The sequence below is a fragment of the Labrus bergylta genome, chromosome 7 (genome assembly GCF_963930695.1).
Source record: "Labrus bergylta chromosome 7, fLabBer1.1, whole genome shotgun sequence".
NCBI classification, from domain to species: Eukaryota; Metazoa; Chordata; class Actinopteri; order Labriformes; family Labridae; genus Labrus; species Labrus bergylta.
The window spans coordinates 13,574,620-13,595,989 of NC_089201.1; the positions used below are offsets into that span (position 1 = coordinate 13,574,620).

At 45.1% G+C, this 21,370-nt stretch overlaps 2 protein-coding genes across 4 annotated transcripts in view; one reads left to right on the forward strand and one right to left on the reverse strand.

Annotated features, from left to right (window-relative positions):
• Nucleotides 1–21,370, forward strand: part of immp2l (inner mitochondrial membrane peptidase subunit 2) — a 113,898-nt gene that overhangs the window by 76,351 nt on the left and 16,177 nt on the right. For all 3 annotated transcript variants that reach the window (XM_020634943.3, XM_020634945.3, XM_020634946.3), the window contains exon 4: nt 20,384–20,449. In XM_020634943.3, coding sequence (XP_020490599.1) covers nt 20,384–20,449 — 66 coding nt within the window. The remainder of the gene's footprint in view (nt 1–20,383; nt 20,450–21,370) is intronic.
• Nucleotides 1,316–19,583, reverse strand: lrrn3a (leucine rich repeat neuronal 3a). The gene is made up of 2 exons (XM_020634942.3): nt 18,876–19,583; nt 1,316–4,292 (listed from the first exon to the last, which is right to left on the reverse strand). The coding sequence occupies exon 2, from the start codon at nt 3,921–3,923 to the stop codon at nt 1,809–1,811; it is 2,115 nt and encodes a 704-aa protein (XP_020490598.1). The 5' UTR covers nt 3,924–4,292; nt 18,876–19,583; the 3' UTR covers nt 1,316–1,808.

The following is a 21,370-nucleotide window of genomic DNA, read 5'->3' on the forward strand; positions in this document are numbered from 1 at the left end:
TCCGCTGTTGCACGATCCTGGCGAGGTTGCCTGTTGTTTTTGGTTTGTGTGGAGTCTCGAGAGAAAGAGACAAATTTTAAAAATATGAATTTGATTTAACCTTTCAGTCTGTATGGATGCTGCGTAGAAACAATTAATCCTGTTTCAGACTTCCCCCCTCTGAATCTGAACATTACCGACTTGGATGATTTTTTTTTCTCTTTCAGTTTTCTTCCGTTCTTTATTTGTATTTTTTGACAGAGTATAAGAAACACCCAAATGAGATACTTGTGTTTTTATTTGTTTCTCTGTGCGGATTACACTCTGACACATCCTCCTCTCCTCTCAGTGGGGATGAACCGGAGCTGAACTCCGCTGCAGAGGTGAGGAAGCAAACAGAAAAAGAATAAGCCTCTAAAGCGGCCTGTCATCTCTTTTACACAATCCTTTCTTTCTCCTGCAGCTGCTCCCTTAAATACCCAGAATGCTCCTCACCGAACAGAATCAGCAGACTCTTTAATGAACCCGCGGCTGGTTATCTTGTACTGGAGAGCTCAGCACATCAGTTACATCAGCTCAGTTTGGCGTCCTCCGTCCTGTTTGGGACTGAAACTACTTTGTCCTGGTTGCAACCCATTTGTCTTCCTCCCCCTCGATCTCGCCGCTTAACAAACGAGCCTGAGAGTTGCTGAGCTGTTCCTGATATGGTGGCAGCATCTCTCCGGGGTCACACGGGGAAGGGGGCGGCTTGGTGCGCCACGTTCTTGCTGACCTATTCACTACCTGCCTCCTAATGGGTCATATTTTAGCTCCTGTGGCGGTGACAAATGGCCGTGCTCTAAAAGCCCTGTCCGTGGTGCTGAAACTCGCTTGATCTATGACTGAGCACCGCTGATAAATGCCTCCCATCAGTCTGCATGTGACGCCGATTCATCACCTCGCTCAGGTTTGTGTTGGGATCCATATTGGATTTTTAATGAAAGAGAATATAATGCAATTCAAAGTCAATGGGTTTGCCAATGCCTTTGAACTTTCCACGCACACTCATTAAGCACACACACACACACACACACACACACACACACACACACACAGGATAACGCCTCACACGCTGGTCGTGCCGTTCCAGATTGGATTGCACTTCCCTAACAGTGTTAGCGCATCTGCCATGAAGGGCAGCTCCTGTAATCGTGTTTGTCTGCAGCAGATCAGCAAAGCGCACAAAACACAAAAAAAGATTTACGAGCTTCATCCGTAACAATTAACATTCAGCATCCCACCGTTTCTTCATTTCTGTGGGCGAGAGAAGAAAGCGTGCAAATGTAACACGAGAAGATAGAGTTATAAGACACCACACAGGTTTAATGAAAAATGTATTTGTTCATAAAATTGTTTACATTATAGTCGGAGTATTTTACACTAGACTAACACGTTTGTTTTTCTGTTATAAACTATCTTCGCTCGGCACCGTTGAATGTAACACAGCAAAGAAAACGCTTTTTGCAGACAAGAAAGCCGTCTCAACAGAGTATTTCAGACAGAAGCGTTCCTGTGCTGTGCTTTACTCTGGTCGCACTGCATGAATGACGGGTCGCCACGTAGATTATAGTCCAGTTATCTTCCTGGTTAAGCTTGTTATAATGACACAAGTTTGGAATACAAAACAGTCTCTGCGTTTAGCTGGTTGAGTAAATGTATACAAGCTGTCCTCAGCTGAGTTCAAGTGCAGAATGTCCCGTTGAAAATTGTGAAAAGCCGGCACATAAATTACATCGTCCAGCATCCGTCATTTGTTTAATCCCAAAGTGCTTTCCCAAACAGAACGTTCCTCACATTGAGCCACCCTGTAAGTCTATCACAGTCGCCCTCACTTTCACCCCAGGTGCACCAAATTCCAGATAAGAAGAAGAAGAAGAAGAAGAGGACGTTTGAGTGTCTGGAATCAGCAGTATTTCCCCCTGGTCCGCTATCAGTTTCCTGTAAAACACCTGGCTATACAGAGATGTGTAGATGACAGAGCAGGACACGGCAACAACGATAAAAATCACGGCACAGGAAGCCATCACCAAACTGTCCCAGTTCTGGATTTTCTCCCTCTGGACCATTGCGTCCTTTGTGGTCACGTTGACACAGTCCCGGCTGTTCCCGGGCCGTCCTGCAGTGACCTCAACACAAACCTTGTATCTGGTGGAAGGCTTCAGCTGTTTGATGCGGTACTCTTTGACATCAGCAGGAAGCCTGGCTTTGAATGGCATCAAAAGGTGACTTCTGTCAGCCAAAATCGACCATTTGAGCTGCGATACCAAACCACCTGTACTCTCCCAGGAAACCATGACAGAGTGAGATTGGATTGATGTGATATAAACATGTAAAGGTCCATTAGAGGGCTGTGAAATGTGTCCGTCCACCGTAACCATCACAGACCTCAGATCTGCACCGACAAGATTGTGAGCGATGCAGGTGTATGATCCAGCTTCCTGCTCGGTGGCGTCATATATATCAAAGGTTCCCTCAGGATGCATGTAGTACTTATCAGAAACACTCCCAGGTAAGACCCTGTCGCCTGATGGCGTCACCCAGTAGATCTCCGGCTCTGGTTCTCCAAACGCCCGACAGTGCATCGACACAGAGCTCCCTTTGACCACTCCGACTCGATCTGGGAGACTCGCGGGTGAGATGAGAGGAAGGCAGATCTCCGTCATCTCTCTGAAGTGCACCTCTTGAACGTGCTGGCCTTGATACTCCGGAGGCTCCACACAGAACAACGAGTCGGGCTCCATGAAGCGTACAGCCGTCCTGTTCATGTTGACCCAGCGGATAACGCAGTCGCAGCGGATTGGGTTGCTGTGCAGGCTGACCTCTCGCAGGTTGGTCAGGGACTCCACTGTGCTGTGGTGGATGGCGCTCAGAGCGTTGCTGTTCAGCATCAGAGTCTCCAGTCTGGGCAGCTTGTGGAAGGCTCTGGGGTGGATGTAGGACAGCCTGGGATTGTTGGTGGCCTCGATTTTTGTCAGCTCCGGCAAGTTGTTCAGGGCAAAACTGTCAATAGATATGAGCTCAGGCATGCTGTTGATGCCGAGCTCCTTCAGGTGCATCATGTCCATGAAGTCGCCTCTCTGGATCCTCTCAATGGGGTTCTTATTTAAATCCAGAAACTTTAGATTCTGCACTCTTGATAAGGCTGCTCTTGGGACTCGATTGAGCAGGTTGTCAAAGAATGAGATGCTCTCCAAATTCTCAAGGCCATCCAGAGCATTATCAGGAATTTCAGTCAAGTTCATCTTGGCGAGCACAAGGCTTTGCAGGTTATCCAGAGGTTTGAAGTTCATGTCCGACAGCTCCAGAATGGGGTTTTCTCCAAGCATCAGTATCTCCAGGTTGGGGAGTTGCTGGAACCACTGGCTGTCGATGCTTGTCAGTCGATTGGAGTTGAGATGAAGCCTTATCAGCCGACTCAGACCCTTGAAAGCTTTGGGGCGGATGGAGTAAATTTGGTTGTGGTTGATGTAGAACTCCTGGAGGTTGGGCAGGAAAGCAAGGCAGCTGTCAGAAAGCTCCTGAATCCAGTTCTCCTCCATGTGGAGTGACAGCAGCTGGTGGAGCGGCCCCAGACAAACATCGCCCACAGAGGAGATGTTATTCTGGGACAAGTCAATCTCTGTGATGTTGTCCAAGTAATCCAAAGTTTTCTCCACTTTCATGATGTTGTTTGTCTGCAGCAGCAGCACCTGAGTGTCTGAGGGGAGTCTCTCTGGGAGCCCTGAGAGCCCCAAGTCATTACAGTCCACAGTGGCAGCCTCGGCGTACACAGAGCTGGGTGAGAACCAAGGTCGTATCTCACACCGACACAATGCCGGGCAGTGAGCGCCCCCCTCAGAGGCCAGAACAAAAGCCGCCAGAGACAGCTCAGCCAGCAAACAAGCCACAACTGCTGTCTCCTTCATCTTGGCCTCGTATTCTCTTCAACCGGTAATTGGCCCTCGCGGAGTCAGCTGTTAGCGCTGTTAACTTCACAAATAAAAGCTCATTTGTTACTGTGGTAAGACAGAGTGGATTTCTGCTGACTCCTGGTCCCTGAAGCTTTGGCCGTGTTGCCTCTCAGCTCTTGGCACAGACAGGGCAACCTTTCAGTTCGACGTGTGCCAGGTTGTCACGCACACACGCTGCGATATGTCAAGGTCGATGTATCCTTCAGGGAGCGGTGATGCGCAGCAGAGGGGCGGTTGAGGAATGCTGCGACTCCGGCTGGCGACAAATCACTCCACCTTCCATCATTATTATCCTCCGTCGCTGTCAGCGGTGTCAGTTTCCATCTGGGGAGAAAGGAGAGAAAAAGGACTCATATCACTCGGTGCTGTAGAGAAATAAAGGCATTTTGACATTTAGGAATATTGAGACTTATTACATCCTTTCAGCCTCATTTGATTTTATCGCCTTCTTAGCACCATGGTAATCATAAGTCATGATTAACCTGACCTTATGTATATTATTTGACAGGTGTGAAACCAAAAAGAGGTACTTTTAGAGTCTTTTTATATCGCTGAAGGGCATGAGGACTTTGTCAGATGTTCTCAGTCAAAGCAGGGGAATAAAAGTGGCAGAAAAGTTTTTCGCTCTAAGGTGATGCTCAAAGAGGAGTAGGTTGATTCGAGAGGCAAACACTTCACGTCCTCATGTTTTCCCCAGTGTTTTAATTACCAAAGCTTCTACCCTGCCTGAACCTCTCTTCTGTGGTGAACAATGCACCTGCTCACACTCATCACATCACCCACACAGCACAACAAGCAGACAGTTTGCTGCATCTGATACACACAACCTCGAGGATTTGTACATCCACCAAAAATATCTGCTTGCCGCGGGTTCCCTGCCTCGACTCCTCGCCTGCTTTTTTTTTTTTGCATAATTCATGAGGCGCTGAATCAATGTTGTTGGTGCAGGTGACAGGTCTACGGTGGGCTTTGCCTATGTCGACTGCACATATTGATGTTTTGATTAATTTGTGACCTTGAGTGCAGAAGCCACGGCTGAGTGTACAACAGTAGATGAAGCTGTCGGTGGAGTCTGGAGCCGCCGGTTGCTGATGAGGACGAGCCGTGACACTTCATGCATATATTTGCTTGTTTATGGCAGACTGTGTGTGCAGGTTTGCAAACCTGAAAGAGTTCCTCTCTCACTTTATCCCCCCACCATGTCTGTCTTTTTTCACTTCTTGTCCGAGTAAAAACCAACACATCTCTGGATACTTTCTTTCCTCCCTGCACCGACTGTGCTCTCAGCTCTGAACCGATGAGTTCATTTTAAAGTTTTAAATGAAATGTGAAATCTTATTTTAAAAAGCTTAATACTTTCCTAAGAGCTCGATGCTGTAGCTTCCTTCAAACATGACTCCAACAGGAGGATTTGGTGTGTTTACTTGGACTATTTTCAGCTGAGGATGAGTCTACATTTGGCACTTCAGGCTAAGGAATTAGATCAGATTTTTAACTGTCAGGCTTTGCAAAACGACCAGACTCCATTGTTATAAACATACATTTTGCAGAACACAGGCGTTACTGGTCTTCTGCTGTTTCTGTTTGTTTGTTTTATGTTAAACGTTGGTGATTTAAATGTTGAGTTTGGCGCCCATCTGATTGGGGCAGCGATAGACGTTCACAGGCCACTCCCATAATCTTCAACCTTAAGTCTGGGTTTGGTAGCCCTGAAAAGAGCTACAAAAATGCCTGTGGATAAAATAAGCATTTTACTCTTTCCTAGAACTACTGGTAATGTTGTGAGACACTTACTTGACACACTAACAATCAGAGCATATCAGGGACAAAAACATCATCTTTAGGAGGATAAACTGTTGCCCCAATTCTTCACATTGCAACCATTGTAGCGTATATCCTGCTGACTGAAGTAAAGCTGCTGGAGCAATTCCAAAAAAGTCCCCAACCCTGCAGGAAGCGTTTGTTGTTCCTACATATTCACAAACAGAAAGCATCGACTAAGACCATCAGAGAATCTTTTTTTTGGTCTAGCGTAGGTTGTCAAAGGTGCTGACTGATTATATCGTGTATTTATAGATTTGGATCCAAAAAGGCTTGTTTTGGTAGTTTTGGAAGCCAGTGACAAACTGTTTATTTTTTCATAAAGTTTAGAGGACTTAAAGAAAGAATGTGTGACTTTTTGATCAGCATGAAACCAAAACAAACTGCTGTTTGGCCACACCTCCTCCATACTGAAGCCTCCGCTCTCCTCCAGAGATACAGTCATAATTAAGCACCATTAAGCTCAGGCGGCGGACAAAATTGTCCTCGGCTCGAGTTGTAATCACCTGTGTCCTGCATTGTTGTGTTAGCATGCTAATGTTAGCGCTCTTTAGTTAGCTCGTAGCTTCACAATGCATGTAAACTGACACAGAATGACGGAGATTACTCTTACTCTTACTCTCTTACTAACATCCAAATAATCAGTGAGTATGTTCTTCTTCTCTCTAGTCCTTGACTAAAACAGCTTTTATACACAAGGGAGGAGCCGGCCGTCCCGTCCATGTAAACACGACTCTGACAACAACACAGCCAGCAGGACTCAAGCTTCTCACTCATTGTAGACAGTTATGACTCAGAGACACATTTACACAGGATAGATTTGATGCCTGATATATTTATGTTGATCATGTCGATCATTTTTCCTTCAAGCAGAAAATCATGTCTCAAAAGTAGAATTACCCCAGGCCCTTACTGTTGCTAATTGTCTTTTAATCATACATCATTTTTGAATTCAAGACTCATAATTGAGCATGTTTCATCTTGTTTTCTTTTGTTAAGTCTTTGAGTGCTTCCGCCATCCCTCTCTCTCCTCAGCCATCTGCGCGAGCCACCACAAACACTTTCATCCAAGCAGCTCGCTGACAACAATGTTAGCACAAATCAATCTCCCTTAACAACACACAACTCTTCACTCCATATATAATTAGGAGAGATTGGATGCATTGTGGACCCTTTCTTCCTTCACATTTGCGTCTTATTATCTCTTCATGGAGGAATACTTTATATGACTCGCTTCCGTTTGCAGTGTTCCCTCGCTCGTCTTTGTTTCGCTCTTATGCAACCAATCAAAAGCCCCGCAGGCGTCTCTCTCTCCACAGAGGCCGTTTGGTATCTGACGTTACAGTATTATGTAAATGTTTCTCCTCCGAGATGGGAAACAACTCGTTTATGTACAGTGTTTAGGTAACAGCAAAAAACAAGTCATATGCTAATGGCGGGTGCATGGCGTGAATGTTAAATGGAGTGTTTAATAGTGGATGTTTTTCTCCTTCGGTTGGCGAGCGTGCTCTCGGGAGAAGACGTGCTACGCTAATTTAATTTCTCCTGTTTACTTCCGCGATGCTTGTGCACTCATTTCCCTCTTTTTACTTAACAATGAGAGCCGGCAGTGACTCTACACATTTCCTTCATCATGTGCACACACACACACACACACACACACACACACACACACACACACACACTCACTCCCTATCTCTCTCTCACACACACACACACACTCGCTCTCTCTGTGTCACTGTTAAAAAACAAATATGTCCCGTAAGAAATCAGTTCTTTTCAGGGGAGTTCATCTGAACAGCGAGCGTCCTGCATCAGCCACACGGCCGCCTTCTCGTCGTGTTGATATCTTTAAACACTCAGTGGACAGAGAAGACTCTCTCTACCGCTCTATGTATGTATTTGAATTTGGAATATCTTTTGAAGTTTTTTCAATAAATCTTCTGAAACTTTTTGAAACCATTTTCTGACTCAATCATTCACACCACAAAGACCTGAGTCTCTCTTAAGGACCCCCGTGAGGTAAGCATGAGCAGTCACACCATGGCACACTTCTACTGACTTTTACTACACACCTCATACACACCTAGCAACCGAGTGAGGAGAGTTGCAGTTAGTCCCTCTCCGGGGGTTCGAGCCTCCGGGGGCTAATCTAGGGTCCTGAATCAAGGATTATACTTGAATCTAATTAGTTTAGAAATTAATTTTAGGCAGATAATCCTAGGGCTATGTGGTGTCATTTCACATAGATCCAGGTACTAGGAAAGAGTAGACTAGCGGCTGGTAGGGAGCAAGCCCTCACATAGTTCTAGGAAAGAGTAGACTAGTTAACTAATGGGTGGTGAGCTTCCGTTAGCTATAGTAAAGTTATTCACCCCTTTATGCATGTCCAGGACATGTTACACCGTCCTGTCTCCATGACAACAGTCTGTTGACAAGGTCCGCTGTATGACCAACACTGCTCCATTACTTTTTACTGCATGTTTTATATTTGAGATGGTTTATTTCCCGATCAGACATGAAGCGAGGAGGATGTTTGTACAAGACACGATCAGTAGCAGACAAACTACGGGGAATATCAAACATTTGGAAAAGAGCGCCGGTGATATCAACAGCTCATAAAAAGGTGAAGAACTCGAAACAAAGACGTTGGGCGCCGCCTGCTGCTGCAAATGCTCTACTCATTGAAAACAATTGAAAAAGATGTTGGTGTTTAGAAAAGAAATGCTAGGTGGACACAGGGCCTCACGTTAAGACTCCACTTCTTCAGGTGAGGACGCCAGGCATCACGTTGGAGCTGCTTGATGGGCGTATACCCTGGACCTTTCCACCCAGTCTTGATAGTCAAGTTTTTCGCTGTAGGTTACGCAATCAGTGACGTAGCCTCAGTGAATGCACCGGACAAACGGACAGCTGACAATCTGAGCCTGTCAGTGACAAACAACAACTTTTAGGGGACTCATGCAGCTATTACAGCCGGTTTGTGTGCACGCCTGGCTTATTCATATAAAGCAGCATTTAATAAAACTTCAGACTATAAGACGTGTACTAACAGGACCCAGGGTTAAAAATACTTGACTTTCCCTTTAACAAAAGGAAACCATGTTAGCAGGATTCTATCTGAGCTCCTCACCACCGCCTCACACCCACTTGACAAGAGTGAGTAGCGGTGACATCAACAGCACAAAAAAGGCTAGTGGTTGGAAAAAAGATGCTAGGCGCTGCACTTTCTCTCCGGTCAATCGCCTGCTGCTGCACAACCTTTCTGAAAAATGCTAGGTGGACACGGGGCCTTAGACACTTAGAATAACAATCTGAGGCTGTAAGTGACAGTGAATTCATTTTGTTTTCACGCATTTGTCATGAGGATGACAGCCATTACAGCTCCATGTGAGTTATTTAGACCAAAAAACGTGTACTAATGGGACCCAGGTTTAAAAATACTGGACTTCCCCTTTAACAAAAGAAAACCATGTCAGCAAGATTTTATCTGAGCTGCACTCGCCTCACACCCACTTGACACCCTGACCTCCACAGCTCCACCCTCTCCTGACCTCCGAGGTCACAGGTTTAAGATTCTGCCTTTATTTGAGAGGAAGAAATGATTTCTGCCAAGGGGAACGTCCACTTGATCTGGCCGTGGGTTAAGCTTTTCACTCTGCACATGCAGCACTCAGAGACACTCCAGCCCGGAGAGAGCGAGAGTGTGCTGTTGATGAAAGAAGTATTTAGTAATGCGTAATACGACCTGCACACAGACCTGAGAGCAGCGCTGTTTAACCCCGCAGGACTGCCAGCCCGAGCACTTTTTTAAGTGCTGAGTATTGACATTCAGTAAAAGGATTAAAGCAGCACAAATGTAAAATATTTATGTATATCTTATACAGCAGACAGAGAGAGGGAGAAAGGGGGGGCGGGGGGACGAGCTCTCAGGGCGCTGCCGTCCTAAAGTGGCAGACGTCTCATAAAGTGCTCCCTCTCCTCCATGTTTTATTCAGCACACACTGATACACAGAGCTGCACGTACGCCGCCGCCACTAACACTCTGAAACTGCCGTCAGCTTCAATGACACCAGACTTCAATCCCTCCATCATTTTGAGGCTTTAATTTCAACTGAACTGGAAATGCTTGATTCTTTTAAACCCATAAGAGAAAATGTCACGATACATTTTTAATAGTGTGGACCACAGTTCCTGAGACGTTTGGCGTTTTGGAGCTCTAACGCCTTTCACCTAAAGCATCGACTGTTAGAGATCCCATACCTTTTTGTGTTTTGGTATTCCTGTCAGAGCCGGGGGTTTGAAGTCAAACAACGAGCTGTCAGTGAGGGCGCTTTGGGATTTCACAGGACGGCCAAAAGTGCAAGACTCTGGCTTTTTTTATTTATTTATTTTTTTTAGGCTTTTTTTTTCCTCTATTGGAGGGGACAGCCGAAGAGAGACAGGAAACCCCGGGAGGAGAGAGCGGGGGACTATGACATGCAGCAAAGGGCTGAGGTCGGATCAGAACCCACAGACGCTGCGACGAGGTCCACAGCCTCCCACATGGGCCGTGTGACACAACCGCTAGGCTATCAGCGATCCAGACTTGCAACCACTGTCAGTTAAAGTGATACTCATATATGTTCAGACTAGAAATGCCAAATTTTCAGACCTCTGACCCTCCTCTCAGACCTGAGACCTCTGACATCTGAACCTCCTCTCTGACCCCTGACCCTCTTCTCTGCTCTCTGACCTCCCCCGTCGGAGAGGAAAAACTGTATATTTCACCTCCGCAGTGAGAGAAAAAATCATTGAAATGAGCTCATGTGCTTTTAGTGCTCAAGGACATCTCAGGCAGCAGATCTCAACTTCAATCCAATTTATTCTCAAAGCGCTTTCCGTGCTGCTCCCAACAAGATTTTAAAGTAAAACTTCATCCTTTTTATCTGCAAAGAGCGTCTGCAGCTAGTCACCGTTCTCCATTTGTCCAAATTAGTTTCTGCTGTCAGTGCGAACGCTGCAGGGATTTCTTTTTCTTTTACCTTGACCGCAATCTTTGTCTCACCTTAACCTTAAGCTGGAGGTTTTTTTTGTGCCAAATCCTAATGAAACCGTAACCATGGTGATATATTAGGTCCTGGATGCTACAAAGAAGATGTGTTGTATCCTGTCTCACCTCAGTGGGTGTGTTTAAGGTTTCTCACATACTGATTAAACTGTAACCATGGCGATAAATACAGTCAACATGTGGAAACATGGATGCTACAACGAGAATGCATTGTGCCTTATTACTAACTAATCTAGGAAACTAAAAGAGGAGAAAAAAAAGATGCTAACGACTTGCAAGAGTGAGAAAATTATTCCAAGACTGAAGTGCCAAAAACCGCAGTTCCAACAGCTGCCACTAGAGGCTGTGTTCAAAAGTGAAAATGAAGACAATGAGGAACTGAAAAATCCTGCAGTTCGTTGAGCGTCCACTAGGCTGGCTGCAGAAGCACCGGAAGTCACATACACACCCATTCTAAAAAGCCTGTTTTTACAGCAGAGATGAACATGTTTACAGCCTGGTTCAAAAAACAAAATAGGTCTGATTAGCTCATGTCTCGATCGACACACACTGTACGGGGGGTGAATGTTTTGATGACTCATCAGTTTTGATTTGATGAAGGATAAGAGTTATTCACAATAAGGCGTGGAGCTGACCTGATTGACAGGTGGGTGCGGTGTAACGGTTTGTCAGGAGGCTTAAAACCCATCTCAGCTCCAGCTCTCAGTCTGTCATTAGGTTGGGTTAGAGAGATTAAAGACTTGAGACTCGTGTAGCCTCATGGTCATTAATATTTAAGGTAGAAAACGTCCGTGTTGTCGTCTTTATTCTGAACAACTTCTTTTCAAAATAAACTTTCAAACGCTCGTCTCTCTGCAGCTGCCAGCGAGCAGAGTTTCCTCATCATTGCCTGTTTGAAGGAACATGTTGATCCGTCACAGAGCGAGGACGTACTAATTAAAAAAAAAAAAGCCAAGAGGGAACAAACTTGTCAGTAGAAGAGGATTATTTTCTCCACCTGCTCTGCTGAGAGCTCAGTACATCTTCACTTCAGCGGAGTGAGAGAGAGAGAGAAGCGCTGTGTGACGTCATCACAGCGCAGATGGTTTCCTCTCTGAACACACAGAGCTGAGTGCTTCAAGATGAGAGGGAGGCAGGCGTGCAGAGGACACCATGTCCATGTTTCAAAGATGATGCTACACCACTTTCACTCTTTTTTTAAAGCAGTTTGAGTAAAAACAAAGTGCTCTCATGAAGAAAACTTTTAAACCTCGGCCACCTTTACACCTGTTTGGGTGTAAAGACCCTGACACACCAAGCAGACGGCAAAGACCTAGTGGAGACGCAGGCAAAAAGTTGCACAAAGACTAGAGCCGACAGCCAACCACCATGTACGTTCTGCTTATGTGTGAGCGGAAATAACTCTCCATGCCAGCAGGTGGCGGTAGTCTGTTGTTATGATACAAGAAGAACATTTTCACACCGCTGTCGGTCACCACTCGTATTATACGTATCCTACTAATGGAGAATAATGTCTGATAAAAAGTTGAAAATGGTGCTGGCGTTGTTAGCCCTTGGTCTTTTAGTGGAAAAAGAAAAGAAGAGGCGGAGGAGACAAATAAGGAGAAACCGCACTAATAGGTAAAAGCATGGATACTACAGCAGCATGCTCTAGGGGCTTTCCTGAACCTGTGTCGAGAGCTGGAGAGAAATTAAACCTCTGAATAGCCAATCAGAGAGATTCCTCTCACCGACGCCGATTCAACATGTCGAATTGGCCAAAAAAAGGCCAACAGGTAGCAACAGAGCCGAACTTACCGCAAAAACTAGGGCGACAACTGCTCACCGACGGTCCAATAGACCAACGGCCGACGATCTCCTCGGTGTGTCAAGGTCTTAAATTTCTGGCCGTTAAACGGGCCATGATGGCTGAAATAAAATCCTTTGTGGGAAATAACCCAGATCAGTAGATCAGCTGAAGTAGTTTTTGTTACTGTGAGGCTCAGATTGTGATTCTAAGTGTCTGACAATGTTCATTAAGGGCGCACTCACACTAGGCCAAGTTGTCCCGGTAACGAACTGAAGCACGATTGCCCCCCCCAGCCCCCCCCCCCCCAACCCCCAGTGTGTCTAGCTCCGCCCTTTAGGGTCGGATCGGTACGGTTGGCACATCAACAGAAGGGTAGCAAAAAAGTAGAACGGTACAGATCGGGTATTTTGGTACCATTCCCAACATGAACCGAGCGGTCCGGAAAAAATATAGTAACAATAAAGGGAAAAAAGGCTTTAAAATGGGAGCCTGCTTGTTTAGAGGAAAGAGCCGGCTCGTTGGCGACTGACACTTCACTAACTGACATTAAAATCGAGCGCTTCATCACTTTCAAGCTGGTGAAGGTGGAACTATTTCCCTGCTTTGAATCTTTTAGTTAATCCACTCCGACAGCTTCCTGCGCTGTATGAACTAACGAACGGGTCAACTGTCAGAAAAAATGGATGAAAGACAAAAACTTCCCTTGGATGTAAACTTCAATAGCGCCTCTTGTTCTGGAGCTTGTCGACAGTAAGGAGGATGACAGCGTGAGAGATGATGAGACGCTCTACTGTAACAGACACAAATGCATGCTGCTAGCTAACAAAGAGCAACTAAGATGTTGTTTGTAATGAGAGCCGGCTGCTACATCCAGTCTCTTCAAAGCCACCAGACTCCATTGATGAAACTGTCTTTTACCTCACAGGAGTTGATGATCTACTGCCGCTTCAAGTCAGGTAGTTTTTGCATGTGTTGTGTCGGATCCAAAGCAAAAGTAAAGAATACCAAAGTCACACTATAACTATGGGGGGGGGGGTTTATTCCCTGTGATCGCTGCACGACCATAGACTGTCTGCACACCACCTCTACCATCTCCGTGCTCTAATGAACCTACTGCATTATGTTTCCTGTTCTCCAGTATGTTCTTCTCCACTCTTTAGTTCAGATTGGGATTCTGTTAAACTAAACATAGCACTGATACAAAGACACATATTCTCATTATAGCTTTGTGTCATGTGCTACAGACAGTGCTCAGTCAGAGCTCCCTCTGCTGGACAAACTATGTAATGACACCGATGTAAAATCACCCTTTGCATCGTTTTCTGCATTAGATGTTCAGGTTAGGACACTCCAACAGGTAACAATATAATCAGGCTGACTTTGACGGTAACGCTGGCTCTCGCCCCTGCTGTTTTAGAAGCTAAAGTAAATGAGTAAATAAATGAATGGCAGTGAATGATTTAAAGTCAATACGTTAATTGTAATCATGCTCATGTTGACACCAGTGTCTTTAGGCTTCCTGTTTCCTCGCCTTCCTTTAATTGATTTCTCTGGCTGTTATTGGCATGAAACTGACACCATCCTAATAAGATCAACATTTCTACACTCTCTTCTTCCCACCATCCCTCCTCCCTGCATGCACCATTGATTTTCCATTAAAACCAGTCCCATGTGAGTCCCTTCCCCCAATTTGTTTCCTCCTCCTCTCACCACACGCGCTCCTCGTTAGCATCACAAAGTTAGCCTCCTCTCCCATGAGTTGCACGTCTCTCTTTAATCAGCCGCTCGTCTACTGTTAATTAGCCTAAAACACACACACATACACACACAGCGTGACAGAGTGACCTCTGTTTGTTGGTTCACGGCGGTACATGTGTAGAGCTTCAGTCACTTGTGTGTTCAGTGTGGAGGAGGAAGCAGCAGATGGGTTTTTATATCCACACTGGCAGGTCAGAGCGGGGCTGTGTTACATCCTCAGACTCGGTGTGTGGATGTGTTGGCTACAGAAGAAACGACTTGTGTCACGGAAAAAACTCAACAGAGACAAAATTAACTCTCGAGGACACAAAAATAAAACTTAGCGGGCAGCTCTCTGAATTGGCTGCAAGTGGCGGCAAATGCTTCCAATCATGTTTCTTCCACTTAAAGTCGTGGTTTTTGTCCCTGACAGGCTCCGGTTGTGACCACATCATAGAAATTATCCATACAGAGAGACCTCTATCATACAGAGGAAGATGATTATTTTAACTGGAAACAGCTGTTACATTTTACTTGCAGCACAAGGGAGTCGTTGCTCTACCTCCATCTCAAATAGTTAATTTTTATTGTTATTTTGTGACTTTCATGTTTATGTAGTTATCTTCAATACCGCACAATATTTGTTTAACACAAAATGGATATTTCATCATGCCTATAAACCCCTGTATTTCAGCCCTGCTCAGAACAGGCTGTTTCTGTGTCTGTACCTTTAAATGTAAATGAGCTGTGTCTGACCACACCCCCTCTCTGGAAGGGCTTGGGTGGCTCTGTTTTTCTCGCTCCATGTCCTATTGTTTACGGTGAGAAGGCAGACTCAGAGGGCAGAACAAACACCTAGCTGTGGGAGTGTCACCCACCTGGGGGAGGGGTTACTGCCCTTTGTGATGTCATGAAGGGAAAATCTCCAAACAGCCTGTTTGAGCACACATTTTCTGAAAAGTGGAGCAGGAAAAAGACGGAGAGGATGGACTTTTCTTATCATTGGGGGGTTTGTAGACCGACTAGAGACACATATTAGAGTAAGAGGAACATGGAGAAGAGTATTTTAGATAATATGTGACCTTTAAAGTTCACCTTGAGGTGTAGAATTGTGAAAAATAAGTACAGATGTCAAGTAGAAATGAAAATTGAAATGAAAAACCTGAGCTGCATCTGCAATAACGACGTCCGTGCTTTTGCTGTTGGGTTTTTTAACTTTCTTAATGAATCCAATAGATATAAATTCAATACATTACTTCTGCGCTTCACAACAGTTATGAAAAAAATGAATTGGCCGCAGCTTCTCTGCTGGACAGGCTTTTATCCCTGTGCTGTTTCAGATGAAAGCTGCAGGCAAACAGGTGGATCTGAATAGCTGCAATCAAATCCAATGAATGCTTTCATGGTGAACCTGAAGGGCGACAGAGTCCTCGACAAACCTTATTATTCACATCTGATCATATATAAATATATGAGATGTACGGATTACTTCTGTCAGAAATAATTCCACTTTATGTTGAAACCACAGATTGCACCGCACCCACCTGTCAATCAGGTCACCTACACGCCTTATTGTGAATAACTTTTATCCTTTATCGAACCAAAACGGATGAGTCATCAAAACATTCATCCCCCGTACAGTGTGTGTTGATCGAGACATGAGCTAATCAGACCTATTTGTTTTTTTGAACCAGGCTGTAAACATGTTAATCTCTGCTGAAAAAACAGGCTTTTTAGAATGGATGTGTATGTGCCTTCATGTGTGTCTGCAGCCAGCCTCTAGTGGACACTTGGGGAACTGCAGGATTTTGCACTTCCTCATTGGCTTCATTATTCAAAACCGGAGGTTGCCGCTTGGTTTCTGCCCCATGAAAAATGCAGAAGACTCCAGATTTGTCTGATTTTCATGGATTAAGAATATAAAACATCTAAAACGTGCTCTTTGAATAAATTAGTTTGGCTGAAGCTGCTGTTAGTTTTTGTTAAGTTTGTTGATGTCTTAAGACTGACAGCACTCAGTAGCCTGCAGAAATATTGAAGACGGATAGTTTAGGAGGTCTGAATCCATTTCTGAGATGATCATACATCATAATTCATGGGACAAATGAGTTTCTATCACTATTTATTACACACTGTATTTGTTTTCTGAGAGATTCTCCCTCAAGCACCCAGCGAAGAAATGGAGGAAATATTACAGTTTGGGAGAAAAGAAAATCATAAATCTCATTAAAAGCAACGACAGACTTCCAGCGAATATTGTTCTTGCAGAGAATGCAGACAAAAGACGTGATTATTATTGGAGGACACCAAGGTCATATTATCTGTGCTTTCTCAGAAGAAGTTAAGGACCAGATCCTGCTGGTTGGTTTTAAATATTTGAACATATTTTGTTCTTAATGAGGTGGATACCTGCTGTTGTTCTTTTAGACTGAGTGTTCCTGAATGTGACATTTTAGCCCAAACTGATTTGAAACATCATGAGATGCAAAAATGTTTTTTGAGCAAGAGTTTAAAGGTCCAATCAAGGAGATGTGTCGTGAGTGAAATGATAAAGTGACCTTCCTATATGATCAGACATTAAGGAAACATGCTATGTTGAAGTGCTGGCTTCTCTGACAACAATGCAGCAGCCAGTATGTCCTCCTTCTAACTTTAGATTCTGGTCCTGAATGCTCTGGATTTGTTTGGACCAGAGAAGGTAGGCGGTTTTGGATGCCCCTCGGTTTGCCAGATATGAGAGCAGTTATCAGGTTAAACCAACAGGTGTTGCAGAGATGGAAGCGGGCAAGAGAACTGGTTCAGATAGAAGTGATTGTACCCGACCTAAAAAGCCTCTGCATGTTTCTAATAAGCTCCACGAGCAGAAACGTGCTCAAACTAGGATCAATATTGGAAAATATATAAATGTTGAAATTTTACATACATGCTCAAAACATGAAAATCCAATACACACAAGATTTACCACAATACTAGAATTTTACACTTAGACATGAGTTAAGTAAAAATCGAGTGATATCGATACCTGTTTCATTACCACGGCAACAGAAATACAAGTCCTAGGCACCCAATATTGGGTGATCTCTTGTTTACAATTACCAAAAATTGCAGACAAACTCCTGCACACACACAAAACAGTGTCGGTGTTAGCTTGCCAAGCACCTGCCTGATGAAACGCATGTTATTGTTTTTAAGTTTCAGTACTTTTCTTAACCGTTGATCAGTTTTTAACCAAGTGGTGTCAAGGTGTTGATCTTTTTGACAACCTTAATAAACATACAGGAAGTTAGTTGTGCTAGAAGCAGCCTGGGAGACAATGGATGTTCTGTTCCTGCATTTTCATTATCTTGACTCTATTCTTGTGTGTTTGTGCTTCGTGGTTCTTTAAGGACGTAAATATGCAGAGAAAATGGACTGCTGTTGATGCATGTGATGAAAGCGAGGATGAAGGTTGACGTATGACTTGTGGAGCTGCGTCTTTAAACTCTTATCCGGTCTGACGCTGCTGCATGTTGACGTGAGGAAAACGGAGTTTGTGTTCCAGGCTTTTAACACTGACCCTCGTTTAGCCTGGGCGGAAAAATGTAATGAATTTAAACGCTTACAAACGACTTTCAGTGCACGGCTGTTAATTATGAGCGAGGCTGAATCACAGCAGGAGGGAGGGAGGGGAGGGGAGGGGAGGGAGGGAGGGGGAGGGAGACGGGGGTTCTGGTAAATTAAGCAGGCAGTGGTGGGAACGTCTGTCCTCCTGTTAGAGCAGATCACCCTGCAGCCAAATCCTGCTAAACTCTCTCTGCACCCGGCTGAATATAAACACCGCTGCTCTCTCTCTCTCTGTCTGACTCATGATGCCACATCACATAGCAGCAGCAGCAGCAGCAGCATACGCCGTCTGTTCACACCTGCTCCAACCAGAGCTGACGAAGCCCGGATACTTTCACCTCGTTAGCACTCTCAAAGCAGCCATGGCGGTAGCTCTGCTTCCTCAGGGACATTGTCGCCTCTTAATTTGATCCCCTCCTCATCGATTTAAGGCTGCCTCAGGACTTTTGTTGCATGTCATCCTTAAATCTTTTCCTCATTTGATCGCTTAAAACGACTAAATTGCCTCCTCTTCCCTCCCTCCTCCTTTTGCGTACAGTCTTGTTGCACAGTATGCCTCTCTCTGACTTCAGGGGATGAACCTGTGGAGTGACACTGACTCCAGCATCATTTCCTCTCTCGCTCTCTGAAGCGAACTGAAGTGAGAAAGCTGCGGAAACAGTTGCTCTGCAGAACAACACGAGGACTGTGAGCGCGGAGCTGCAGCGTTAAAACCTGTGACGAACAAAAAAAATCCCCCCCAGCTCCTGTTTTCTTATTCCCCTCAGCTGTCAGAACCGCAGGCTGAGCCGCCACAGACGCTCAAGGACTACCGCAGTCCTCCTCATACACACACACACACACACACACACACACTCCTACACACACACACACACACACACAAGTCATACAGCGATGAAACACTCACCAGTAGAAGCAGCATCCATCACGTCCCATGCAGCAGCAGATATTCAGCAGGTATTCCTGGCATGACTGCAGAAGCCCTGAGCATGTGTGTGTGTGTGTGTGTGTGTGTGTGTGTGTGTGTGTGTGTTTCCCTCTGTTTGTGTGTGTGTGTTTTAATTAAAGCACGCAGCGATACATGTTAACATCCAGCAGAAGCGGCAGCAGCAGCTATTTTCCAGTTTTTTCCTCGAGTATCTCCAAGAACCAACGTCTTCTCTGTTTTCAGCTCAGAAGCTACAGAGCGATGTGGAGAGAGAGGGAGAGGAGGGGGGGGGGGGGGGTGAGAGACAGAGGGAGAGAGAGAGAGAGGGAGAGAGAGAGCGAGCAAGGGAGAGAGATGTGGAATTAAAAGGAGAGAGGAGAGAGAGACACGGAGAATGAATGACAGGTTGTGTTTGTCGTTCCTCCATCCTGCCTCTCTCTCTCCTCTGCTGTTAGAGAGGAGATCATCCATCACTCTATTACACACACACACACACACACACACACACACACACACACACACACACACACACACACACACACTCAGTATGAATGCACACACACACTTTGATATGTTCCAGTTCCCCAGAGAGTGGCCAATGAGTGCTCAGCTCTGCAGCTGTGGGTGAGTCCAATTGGCTAAGCAAGCTGTCAATCAGCCATGGTCCCCCTGTATCCCCACGGCAACGGAGAGGAGGGGATGGTGGTGGTTTGGGTTGGGGGGGTGTTAGGATTTAAAAGAAGATGAATAAGAGAGATATACTGTACGAGGTAGATGAGAGGAAGAAGAAGATGATGACGCTGAAGGAGAAAAGAAGGAGGTGATGGAAGTGATTTTTCCCTCTGTATTGTGTTTACAAGCTTAAAGGTCTTCTGAGAAACTTTAAAGGAAGAATGTGTGACATTTAAACATTCAGTAATACAGTCTCTCCTGTGTAAATGTGTCTCTGAGTCATGACTGTCTACAGTGAGTGAGAAGCTCGAGTCCCGCTGGCTGTGTTGTTGTTAGAGCCGTGTTTACATGGATGGGACGGCCGGCTCCTCCCCTTGTGTATAAAAGCTGTTTTAGTCAAGGACTAGAGAGAAGAAGAACATACTCACTGATTATTTGGATGTCAGTTTACATGCCATGTGAAGCTACGAGCTAACTAAAGAGCGCTAACATTAGCATGCTAACACAACAATGCAGAACACAGGTGATTGTTGCTCAAGCAAAGGTAGATTTTATACGCTGCTTTCGCTTAACTCCTTCATGTGAACGTGAGTGGTGTCCAAGCTGTAACCCAGACGCCTGCCTCTAGCTGGTGCTGCCGCCATCGACTCGCTGCATTTTGTTTAAGCTGAAGCAGATCTGATTGGACAGACACTCTCTCCCTGAACAGAGCTGTTCACAGTTTACCGCCTCACGCTTGTATGATTTTTATTTGACTGTGTTTTCCAGTTTGGGTTTTATGCTCATTGCCTTTTATCTGTTTATTGTCTCCTCAGGTCCCCGAGGAACCCACAGCAGAAGATCATCAAGCGGGTCATTGGCCTGGAGGGAGACTTCATCAGGTAGGAAGCACCCCCCCCTCCCTCTCTCACTAACTCTGATAAAGGAGCTCATATGCTTTATATCACCGCTTCATTGTAATAAACTGCAGCTATCCTCAGGTTGTAGGGGATCGGTCTCTCGTCTAATCGTATCACTCTGCAGTCAAGAGGTTCACTCCATCACACTGATGTCTAATCAGATTAACGGCATCACCTGGTGGCAAAAATAAATCACTGCTCGGCTCCCAAACAAACACTGGGGGGGAACATGCAGGGTTTAAATGTGTATTCTTCACCATGAGGAGGAGCTATAGAACCTGAGTTTCATCTTTATAATGTTTACATTCTTTTACCTGTAGAGTAAAGAAGGGAAGAGTGGAAGCATGTAGCATAAGGACCCTTATGGATGCATCTATGGTGGATAAAAAACAATAAGATGTCCTTCACCGAGGCAAGAAAACACAACGCAGTGCTGTGTCTGCTGCCCTGCATGTGAGAGAATCAGTACTTCTCAAAGTTATATTTTGTCTTTACTCAGTTTGCACACACCAGAGCTGGAAATCAGCACCCATCACCCGCCAAATACGGGTCTGAATTTGCTCAGCTTAGCAGTCGTAGTAGCTGGTAAATAAAAGAATCGTAACAGGCGTTGGCTTTCTGCTGAGAACACTCTCGACTCATTAAAACTTGAAAAAGGACGCCGGCGCAAAAAAAAGGTGGACACAGGGCCTAAGGTACAAATAAACAGACAGTATGCTACTAATTAGCATGCTAATAGGCAACATGTTAATAGTGAATATTGTGACTTTCATTTAAAGTGTTACCATTTTCTTTCAATAGAAAAGTCTTCTACTTCTAGTCTAAATTATATGAATTATAATCGGTGTTGAAAGCTGTTTTGCCACAAATGCATCCAAGCGTTCTGCACCCTGATGCCTGACC

Bases quoted from the DNA above. Each gene is read 5' to 3' on its own strand.
- lrrn3a (XM_020634942.3), bottom strand. From the start codon at position 3,923: ATGAAGGAGACAGCAGTTGTGGCTTGTTTGCTGGCTGAGCTGTCTCTG.